Source organism: Lactuca saligna, chromosome 7, assembly GCF_052625555.1.
Source record: "Lactuca saligna cultivar CGN05327 chromosome 7, ASM5262555v1, whole genome shotgun sequence".
Classification (NCBI taxonomy): domain Eukaryota; kingdom Viridiplantae; phylum Streptophyta; class Magnoliopsida; order Asterales; family Asteraceae; genus Lactuca; species Lactuca saligna.
The window spans coordinates 21,908,952-21,920,989 of NC_136423.1; the positions used below are offsets into that span (position 1 = coordinate 21,908,952).

At 36.3% G+C, this 12,038-nt stretch overlaps 1 protein-coding gene across 1 annotated transcript; it reads left to right on the top strand.

Moving 5' to 3' along the window:
* Nucleotides 1–5,716: 5,716 nt before the first annotated feature.
* Nucleotides 5,717–6,747, top strand: LOC145005121 (ethylene-responsive transcription factor 4-like). Its single transcript, XM_078964172.1, has one exon. The coding sequence runs from the start codon at nt 5,785–5,787 to the stop codon at nt 6,532–6,534; it is 750 nt and encodes a 249-aa protein (XP_078820298.1). The 5' UTR covers nt 5,717–5,784; the 3' UTR covers nt 6,535–6,747.
* Nucleotides 6,748–12,038: the final 5,291 nt, after the last annotated feature.

Below are 12,038 nucleotides of genomic sequence, written 5' to 3' on the forward strand. Positions count from 1 at the left end.
TTCTCCGGCCTTCGGCCTGGGTGGTACGCTCCACTAGCCTTCAGTCAATCCAGGATGCCCTGGGTCTGTTGGCCTTCAACACAAAGCATGACCGCCTCAAACCAACCACATATACACCGTGCCAACACACACATATATAACAGATAATCATACAATTAACCAACCAATAACAAGCAGATAGATCTTACAGACCATTAAGCATATCATCATACTATCTACTAGAATACATATCTAACTGATCGCTACAATACTCAATCATACGGTAATCGGGATAACAATCCAAATGGCCAACCTTGGTGCCGTCGACCCATAAGTACAGTGAGGAAAAATCACCTCACACTGCTGAATCACACTGAAAGTCTCTGGCTTCTGGTTCACTAAAATCCATGCGCTATCAAAACAAAATAATCATCCAATTAATAATTGGATTAAGCTAATAATCCATCATTAGGGTAAAAGGCCACTTTACCCTTTCCCTAGTCGGGCTAAGACCCAGGCCCAAATCTTGATCCAGAAGGCCCAAAACTAAGTAATCACTCAAGGCCCATAATTGGCCTAAATTTTCTAAATTGGGCCCAACCCCCTACTTGGACCTTACCATAAAGTCCATCCCTTCACTTAGCCCAAAACACCAATACTCAGATGGTCCAATAAGGGCCCAAGCATCTAATCCCAAAAGGTGGCCCAAAATTGCTAAACCCAAAAGACTAAGTACGCGGGGCGCACCCAGTTGTACACTCAGCGTACTTCACCTTGACCAAGAAACGTGCTATTGACCACCTACGCCCAGCATATGACTTGGTACGCCCTGCATACATGATGGCCATGTAAATCTTTGAATAAGGCTTAATCCATTCTGTCCAAACATCCAATAACTAGATCCAATTCCAAGAAGGTCCTCTTAACCATAAAGTTTCCAACTTTATGGTTATGCATGCATCATTAAGACCCAAAACCAACTTCTTAGTTTGTCTTAACCACTAAAGACCTCTATACTTTGCATGTAAGCACTAAGTGAGTCAAGAAAGCATTTTTATGACTTAGCACCACTCAAATCTTTTGAAAAGGCAGCTCCTTTGGTCTTAGAGTAGCATTTACTCATTAAGTCCAAGAAAAATGAAAAAACTCATAAAACTTCATATGGATAGATCTCTAAGAAATACAAGAAAAGTTCACGGCTTTATACCTTATGGAGCTTCCCAAAGAGATGAAGATCTCATATCTACAAGCTTAAATCCCACACCAAAGTGTGAGTTTTCCTCACTATACCTATGGGTCGAAGGCAGCAATGTCGGCCCACTAGATTATCTATCCTAGTTAGGATAGTATTATGCTAGTTTCTAGCTGATTAATAGATCTGTATGATTATCTATAATTGTTAGTTGTGTGTTATTTTTATTTGTTACATATGTCGACATATTTGGTTGGGTTGAGGTTGTACTGCTTTGTATTGTAGCCAACAAACCCGTAAACATTCTAAATATGAGTTGAAGGCTCGAATGGCATGCCAGACTCATACTGAGGGCTCGAACGCATTCCAGATATGAGATGAGGCCTCGAATGGCATGTCAGACTCATACTGAGGGCTTGGGGGTAATCCAGACTTATAATGAGGACATTGTAGGGGTATTCCATATGTAGGCTGTGGACCCACTATATGTCGTTATATGTTGTGTGTGTTGGTGCTTTGGAGGAACTCACTAAGCTTTGGCTTACAATTTTAGTTTTGTGTTCTAGGTACTTTTGAGGATCGTGGGAAAGCAAACCCATGATCGTGCACATCTTCCTATTTTATGTCACTGGGTCTTGGGAAAAACTCTGGTTCTGAAATAATGTTTTTGAAACAATGACTCCTTTTGTAAACAATGTTGGGTAATGGTTGATTTTGAAAATTTTACACTTCTTTAATTTTTTGAGTGTTACAAAAAATTAATAAGAATCAATGGTATGTATGGTTCAATAGGTTGTTAGTCGGGATGAAAAAGATTTATCGAAAATCTATCTTTCTCATTTTTCACATTCGAGGTCTTTCTTTCTCAACCTTAATCTTAGAAAATCTAACCCTATGAAAGCCCACTTTTAGAGTCAAAGTAACAAAGCTTAAAACTATTAGTGACAGTGGCATTTGTTGTGGAAGATGATGAAGACATGAAACTTTTCTTGCGAAGATGGAACTAGTCTTGAAATTAACACACGAGGATGAACAATGAGATATTACTTAGTGCATTCGGAAAGTGAGGATGAGATAATGATAAGTGATTTTTGTGGGGGAATTACCAACGGTTGAGAGCTAGGGTGGTAAGGGGATAAGACGATTAAGTTTTGGGGGAGGTGGTTTTAAGGTTAGATAATATATGTCAATAACAAATATTAATGTAAATTTAAAATAATTAATAAAAATAAACAATAAATAAATGAAAGGTAAAATACTAATATCAGATCAAATTTATAATTAAATGAAACGATAAGGCTGCACGTGTAAAAATTTAAAACAACATAGACTATCCATATAATAAAAAAATGACAAAACTGCAAAAATGGTCCCTATGGTATGCATTTTTCTAGGTTTAGTTCAAACCTCGACTTTTTTTAGATTGGTGGTCCTTTTGAGTTGGTTTGCTTGTAGTTTTGTTCCCTTGGAAAACTAAAAAGACCAAAATAACCTTGAGGTATTTCTTTTTCATTTTTTATCTATTTTTATAATTAAAAAAACAAAAAAACACATCTCTCTCTCTCTCTCTCTCTCACTCTCTTAAAGTGAAAAAGTCAAAATGTTTCTTTTCCCTTCAATCTACGTCAACATTCGATTCATAATTTGAACCTAATAACTACTTATTTGTGTCGTCATCACCACTACCTATGATCCAACATCACCGTTAAGGTCCAACTTTAAAAAAGCCCTATTCGACAAACATTCCAGGTCTAATGGGTACAAAATGGCTCCAAGGGGTAAAAGAGTTTCTCATCGTTACAAATGGGGATGGAAAAAATATGGATTAGACTCTTCGTCGGAGGTCCAATAACGTCAATGGTTTCCAACGAGAGGCAAGATGAAGGAGAGGGTGGGGGAGAAAGTAAGGCAAATCAAGTAGTTGGGTTAGATTTTGTATTTAGATCGGACAAATCAACATCAAAATACTTCAGATCCTCCTTAGTGGTTTCCTAATTGATGTTTGACGGAACTCATCGCCAATATACCAAGCTTCAACGATGGTAAACACACACACACACACCCCACCTGTTCGACGACCAAATGCCTCATTGACTCTTCTCCAGTTTCATTTTAACTGGCTATGGATGTAAGCTTGTCGAGGTAGCTATTGTGATGAGCCTCTCAACTTAACAAGTGACATAAGGCGTGGGTAGGGGTGGACTTGGTATAGTCTCCAATTTAAAGAATTCTAGTGATGGTATCCAGCTGAGTTCCTGGTACGTCTCAATTCAATTAACAACGAGATGAAAGAAAAAATATGCAGGAAAGAAATCTATATATTCAAGTAAAAGAAAACAAATCTAAATGTTTGTTTTTTGTTATGAAGTTTTGAAAAGTTAATCAAACTCTTTCCTTTTTCCTCAATTTGTTAGATTGTAATCAGCAACCATCGGAAAGCTCTCAATTTGAGCAGTTCATTTGCAAACAGGAGGAGTTGTGGGTATGGTTTGCGTTTTTGATTTACAATATTGCTCAAATGGAGTTCCAATGTTTTCTGGATTTGATTTGTGTTTTTCATTTGTCTTCAATAAAAACTTGAACAGTAGTGCCTTATTCGCCGTGTATTCCCAACAATGATAAGAAATATGAACCCCTTATGCATTTCTTGATTTCAAATTAGTTAGTTTTATTTTGTGGGTGAGTGCTTTTAGTAATCATATGGACGATGTGTGTGTTGGTTTTAGTGTGTAGTTTTCATTACAGGTTATGGAGATGAAGGTGGGTCGATCGATCGATCGATAGAGATAGAGAGATAGATAGATAGATATAGAGAGAGAAAGAGAGAGAGAGAGAGAGAGAGAGAGAGAGAGAGAGAGATGAGTGTTTTCTTATTTTTTTAATTATAAAATAGATGAAAATGAAAGAAAAATGGAAAGAAATACCTCAAGAGTATTTTAGTCTTCAGTTTTTTGAGGAACCAAAACCACAATCAAATTAGCTCAAAAGGACCACCGATCCAAAAAAAAAATCGAGGGTTGGACTAAAAACTCAGAAAAAATGCATACTACAAGGATTATTTTACATTTTTGTCTCAAAAAAAGTTAGAGACAGAAACTTATAAATTTCAAAAACTTGGGGACCACTTATCCAAATTTGTAAATATTTTATATAGACTTAGGGCATCCACATTGCATTGAACTCCATAGAGTTTAATGGATTGCCATATCATCATTCTAAAATTCATACAACTCTATTATTGTTTTCTCTACAATGCATTGAACTCTACAAAGTTCAATAGAATGTTACAAAATATAATTTATAGTAAATATTTAAGGATTAAAACTTTCCTTTTTCCCATTGAAGAGTTCAATGGTCATTGAACTTAAAATCCATTAAATACCAAGGTGACATCTCACAATGGTTGAGTTTCATCCACTGAATGATACATGGACTTGCTACCTCATTCAATGCTCTCATTGAACTCACCATTGTGGATGCTCTTAGGTTGAACAGTGTGATACATTTTTTTACCGGTGGTATGCCTATGTGGAACCTTTTACTGGTGGTGAACACCACCCCCTTTCTTTTTCTTTTTTATCGGCGGTAATGTGCTAGTGATGGACGTTTACCAATGGCAAAAATCAAAATTTGTGAGTTTTTTATGGGTTTTGCCGACAGTAAACAAAAAATCCCACACTGGTTCCAATTTTAAAAGTTGCAAAATGGGTAAAAAAAGTCCAGTTGGCCATCGGTGAAACAATATGATACCATTTAATAGGGATGAACATGAGTCAGTTTGAGATGTTTTTTTTTGCTAAAACCAAACCAAACCATAGAAAGCTGATTTTCGGTTTTTAAACCATATAGGTTCGGTTTTCCGGGTTGGGTTTATGGGTTTTCAGTTTTAAATCGTGGGTTTATGAGTTTTTTTTTTCTTTCTTTTTCTTTTTGTTTTTTCGGTTCAAACCTTATGAAAGTACGTTGCGATAAATAGTATTGTATCTACTTTAAATATATTAAAATAAAAAAATATGAATTTTAGTATTTTAAAAGCATAAAAGTGTTCAAAAGATCAAAGTTTAACACCATTAACAGTTTGTTGAAAATAAATATAAAGTACTTAAATGATAAAGTCTAAAGTTTAAAACATAATAAATAATATATATGTGGGTCGGGTTGGTTTTTATGGGTGATTATATACATCAAAACCGAATAAAACCATTATTTTTCAGTTTTTATAAAATTCAAACCTAAAGCATTAGTTATTGCTATGGTTTCGGTTTCTGTTCATCCCTACTTTTTATTGTTGTATGTAGCTTTAATATAAATTTTATAGACCAGCGCGTGGCATCAGATGCTCCGATCACGCGTTACCTTTCCTTTTCATTTCAGCCGCTTAAGAAAGCAAAATTACATTAAATAAATAAAAATAAAGAATATATAAAATTAATGGAAAATATGATGCCGCCATGCCACGTAACCCCCCCGCCTTTATGGGCGGCTGCCCCCCGTCTACGCTCCTATCGTTGACCGGTTCTCCTCAATCTCTCCCTATATAATCGACCCCTCATTCTCTTCTTTCTCTAAACTGCCGTCAAACCTTTCCTTTTTCTACCGTTAAATCCTATTCAATGTCGCCTAGAGAGAGAACACAGGCTGTCGTCAAAACAAACGCCGCCGATAGCGGTGTTGGTCCGCTAGTAAAGGAGGCGCATTTTAGAGGGGTAAGGAAGAGACCATGGGGGAGATACGCCGCCGAGATTCGTGATCCCGGAAAGAAAAGCCGCGTGTGGTTAGGTACATTCGATACGGCTGAGGAGGCGGCTAGGGCGTACGATGCGGCGGCGCGTGAGTTTCGTGGTGCTAAAGCCAAGACCAATTTTCCAGTGTATGAAGATAATTGTATGTTGAAAGTGGAAAACGATGAGTTGTTTAAAAAAGCGAGTTTAGTGAGTCAGCAGAGTACGAGTCAAGGAAGTACCGTCGAGTCGGCAGGTCGAGAGGCGGAATCGGTAGTGCCGTCGTTGGATCTCAACCTCTCCTACGGCGTCCCCGCTCCGTCGGTGGTGCAGTTCCCTTTCCACCAGAAGAATCTGTATCGTTTTCCCCCTCCCGCAGGTACGGTGACCGGATTTTTCTCTCCGCAGTCGAATCAAATGTTTTATTTCGACGGGATCTTCCTCTCCGCACAAGTTCAGGTTCACCATAGCGACGGCTACGATCGCCCTCCCGTACTTTTCCGGCCATCTCCTAGCGTTGCACGGAGCGATGACTCGAACTCATCCTCTGTTATCGACTTGAAGCCGTTACCAACTCCGGCACCACAACCACAACGCATCGCCATCGATCTTAACCTTCCTCCACCAGCTGAATCAACCTGATTTTGATCTTCATTATCTAATCACTAGAGCCTTTTTTTCATCGGTATGATCTTTTTCGTCGGTCAACATCGTCGACTGTAAATTCTAAATCAGATCTCAATTTCTTTGCAACATTTAGAGAAATATGTAGCGTAATTTCTCCTCTTGTTGTTCCTCAACATTTGCCTGAATGTGTAATCGCATTTTGTAGAATTATTCAACGTTTTTTTTAAATGTGACTTTTCTACAAGTTTTCCGGTATCAATTATTGTAGATCGGTGCGTTACAGATCCATTCATGTTATCTAATTTGCAATTTTCCGTCGTAATCGCCGGCGAAATCGTGTTTACGGATGCAACATGAGTTTCAGGATTGAGTTATTTCATCCGTACCAGTGACGCGTTTGTTCAAACAGGAAAACACTCTTATTTTGACTTGTCAAAATGATTTTTTTTTTTTTTTGCTAACTTAGATCAATTATATTTATGTTAATAACTGAAAATGATAACATTACTTAAAATGCCCTTAAATATGGTTTATACGAAGAACGTATTTTTATACTTAAATTATGCATTAAAATCCTTAATTGTCGATATCGTTGTAAATGGGAAAAAATAAGAAAGTTTGCAAGGGGACAGAGCATTGAATTTGGAGTGTATTAGTTTAAAAAATAAAAATAAAAAAAAGAAAGCCACGTGATGCACGTGGATAGTAGCGCGTGAGACAGAGGTGTGGGTCCGATTGGAGCTGTAGAAGTTGTGGGCGGATGAACACGTGTGAGGAAATAAGTGGAAGACGGACACGGAGACCTTATCCGACAGCTTCCCATTAGGGCAACTAAAATGGAGCACCACAAAAGATATTGGCCTCCATTTTCATTTCTGTGAAAAATGAGTGAAATTACATTTTTAGTCCCTTTGGTTTATATAAATCTGTATTTTTAGTTTAATTTTAATTTTTTTAGAATGGTTAGATGTTAAGATGCTCGGTTAGTCGGTTGGGTACATTGCAAATGATGAAATCGGTTGAGTACATTGCAAATGATGAAAGTGTGTCTCGTTTTGTATTTTGTACCTTTTATTATATTTATTTTAGTTAACATACATATAACTAGGGGTGTTAAAAAAACCGAACCCGATTAACCCGATCCGACCCGAACCCGAATAAGGTAATTAGGGTCGGGTTTAATAGGGTCAGAACTCTTAATCGGATTATTCGGGTTAACCCGACTAACCCGAATTATTATTAGGGTCGGGTTTAGGGTTGATTTTTTCTAAACAATTCGGGTTTCGGGTCAACCCGAATAACCCGATTAAGAATTTATTACCAAAAAGTTTTTTTACTGCCTTGAATGATATGAATTCAAAATCCCATGAGATTTTACAACTAATACATATTTATTATTTAAACAAACCAAATTGTAAAATTACTATGTATAGAGATGTATAAAATGATATAACTTTCCTCTCTTCTTAGTGCAGTAAGATTGTGTTGCAACAGTTTTACAAATTTTATTCACTGTTTACATTACTAATATGGTAAAAGAAACTTCAAAAATTCATAGTATACCAACTTTACATTTTAAGTCCCTATACATGTGGATTATATATTAAAATGGCACAACATAAATTCATCATACATTTCAACTTCAACCCGATTAACCCGACCCTACAAACCCAAAACCCGGTTAACCCGAACCCGACTAACCCGTACCTTATTAGGGTCGGGTTTCGAGTGAATATTTTTTCTAGAAAAACCCGACTAACCCGACCCGTTTAACCCGAAACTTGATCGGGTTAACCCGATTAACAGCCCTACATATAACCCTAGTTATCCCAACCCCCACATAACTAATCACTTCCACCAAAAACTACTATATCATTCACTCACTAATAGTCTAATACCAACACCATTATAATACCCAACCATGACTACCCACTTCCGCCAGAAACCAACCGTAATCGGCACCATTACCCATGCTACAACCAAATCCACTAAACATTACACTACTATCATTACCCCAACCATTGAAACCCTAACTCACCACCATCACTAAAATCGTCCAACCTTTCGATCATCAATACAATCACCACCACAAATTGAAACCTTAAATCTAAAATCAAAACAAGAGACAGTCGTCACCTATAAGGTAGAGAGATTGGTTAAGATGATGATATTGGACAACCACATGCACGCTGGGTAGAAAGATTTGGTAGTAGGGGATGTGGTCATTTCCAAGGGTAGCATGAGGCGGGAGAGACATAGCAGATCTAGTGGGTTCCAAAGTTAAAGGTAAAGGTAGTAGATAACGCTGGAGAGAGGGTGGCTAACGATGGTTGCCTTTCCGAAGATGGATATGGCATTATCGGTGGTTAGAGGTTAAGGAAGGAAAGAGGTAAGACGTAAATGGTGGGCAATGATGGTTTCTAGATGTATGTGACAAATGGAGGGAGAGTGGTGGGTGTTGGTGATGTCTGAGGGAATGGTGGCGGTAGATTCTAGTTGGATGAAGAAAAAAAAACAACCATGATATATGTGAAAGTGATCATCGATGAATGTTTACTTTTAGAGTTTTTAATTTTTAATTTTTTTTTAAAAACGGCATATTATGGTATAAGAAATTACAATTTTAAACCCTTTAGATTAGAGTTTATTATTATTATTATTGATCATTTTACACCCATTTAATTGAGACCTATTCATAGAAATAGCCTATGGGCCATGGTTGAAACTTTTGGAAACAACATAGATAAGTTTATATCATAAATTCAAAAATTATACTTAAAAATTTTGATATAAAACTTTGGATTAAAAATAGAAATTGATATAAATCATAGGGATCAAAACTGTAATTTATTATGTGATTATTAAGTTTATTTGCAATTTAGATTATTTACTTTGGATTAAAAATAGAAATTGATATAAATCATAGGAACCAAAACTGTAATTTATTATGCGATTATTAAGTTTATTTGCAATTTAGATTATTTAATGTTAAATTTTGTAATGCATCATTAATTTTTTTACTTGTATAAAAAGAAGTATTAACATAAAGCTAATAATTAGTGAAACAAATAAGATTATAAACAAGTTAGAATTAATAGACGTATTTTGTACAGGGTGTTTGAGAGCTTGTAGTTTTTAACGGTTGAAAAAAAAAAACCATTTTTTGAACTACAAATTTTTAACGTTTATTTAAAAAAAAACACTCAAAATCTATAACTAATTCACGTAGTATCTAACAAAACGTTACCAACCATCCGTTATCCACTATTCACTGCTCCTTATCCACTATTCATTACCAATTAGTTTTGTTGAACACCATCATTGTAAAAACCTTAGGCATTAGTGAATGGACATGATTAGATTATTCATTACCAATTAGTTTTGTTGAACACCATCATTGTAAAAACCTTAGGAATGGACATGATTAGATGATTAAAACACAAAAAATATCTACACAAATGTATAATTGAAGTGTTTTTTTTTTTGTTCAAACAGTTATGCTTATAGTTAATTTTATATATTGGCTCGCAAAATAGAATATCCTTGTGAATTCAGTACTATGTGTAAATGTTATATTTTATTAGTTCCAAACTTGTTTGTATTTTATATAGTGATCTGATGACAAATAAAAAATAAAAAAGATGCCGAAATGAAAATGTAGATGAAAACGAGGAATCCAAAGAGTTTAATTAATTCTTAATGCTGCAAAAGAAGATGATTAGATGAGGAATGCAATTTATAAAGATTAATATCTCTTAGTCAAATAACAATTTATTTATGAATTACAAGATGCCTGCAACAACAATTACTTAAGATCTTTAATGCGATGACATAATCTATCGAATTAGCACCATAACATTACGACAGAAAACCATTTTTATGAAGTTATGATTGATAATCGGTATATTTCCCATAAAAAGGATTCCTTCTTATGAATCAACAATATATAGTATATAATACAAGTATAGGGCCAGAATACATAAACCAATATGGGCCTAATAATACGTGGTGTGTTATAGCTAACCTCCCCTAATCTCTCTCAAATAACAATTTAGAGTTCCTACAATTCTTGCAATTTAACTCTTGGCAAATTGATTTTGGCGCTTGGTCTTGGGTTTTGGAGGCCTCGAAAGCTTTCTCCGTTGCTTCCTATTGCAGATATTTAGACTACTCGGTCCTTCCTTCTTCACCTTAATGCTGGTCATGGAATCTTCTCACTCCAAGGAAAATTAATATACCGATTTGGTGGGTAATTCATGGAAAACTCCCCATACTTGTCAGCTTACAAAAGCTTGGTTTTTGCCTCAATTCTTCCTGCCATCTCTGCAAAATAAAATATGAAATCTGAAAACCATTTGTTTGTTGAATGTCCTGTTGCCAAAGAAGTATGGCTCCAAACCTCAACCTAGTAGAAGCTTTTCCCTGCCTCATTCTATTCGGTGTTTGATCTAATTCGGTGTACGAACCTTCTTTGTAATCACTCTCGTTTGGGTTTAGTGCATGAAGATACTATGATGGTTTTCGTTTGGGTGATTTGGAACTTTCGGAACCTTAAAATGCATTCTTCCACTACCAAGACACACTCCAATTTGGCAAATGAGGTTCAAATTCTCACACCTTTGGATAAACTCTCGCATGAAGAAAGGCAATACTCTGAGATGGATGGAATGGTCGACGACCCTATATCAAAATGTCTTTAACGCTTCTTAGCTCAACTTAGTTTATTTGCTTTCTTGTTTTGTTTTGTTTTGTTTTGTTTGCCTTTTGTTTCCATCTATACTCTTTGCTTTGCTCCTAACTGCTTGCTAGGTTGCTTTTCAATCAATTTTCCGTTAAAAAAATATGGGCCTAATAATACAAAGTAATATAAACATCATAATACACAATAACACCCCCCCTCCACAAACAGTTTGAATGGGAGGAAGATGACGGACATTCAAACTGGATTTGAAATTCAAAAAAAAGATACGAAGGAAGCCCTTTGGTGAAGATGTCCGCTTACTGACAGGAAGGCAAAATGTGTAGAACTCGAATCTGACCCAATACCACTTTTGTCACAAACAAAGTGAATATCAATCTCAATGTGTTTTGTTCGTTGGTGTTGAACATGATTGTTAGACAAGTAGATTGCACTAACATTGTGTGGTCGCACTTCCCGAGGGTTTGGATGATTTCATGGTCTATTGTGACGCCTCTATTTCGGATTTGGGAACTGTCCTTATGCAAGGGGGTCATGTGATTGCTTACGTTTCGAGGTAGCTGAAGCATCATGATGCGAATTACCCTACGCACGATTTGGAGTTGGGGGCGGTGGTTTTTTCCCTCAAGATTTGGAGGCACTATATGTATGGGGTTAGGTGTACTATTTACACTGACCATAAGAGTTTGAGGTAATTGATGGATCAACGGAATTTGAATATGCTACATCGAAGATGGTTGGATGTGGTAAAAGATTATGATTGTGAGATCATGTACCACCCCGGGAAGGCCAATGTGGTGGCTGATGCGTTGAGCCGTAA

What these genes read in the sequence shown, in the direction of transcription:
- LOC145005121 (XM_078964172.1), top strand. Translation starts at nt 5,785, where the DNA reads ATGTCGCCTAGAGAGAGAACACAGGCTGTCGTCAAAACAAACGCCGCC.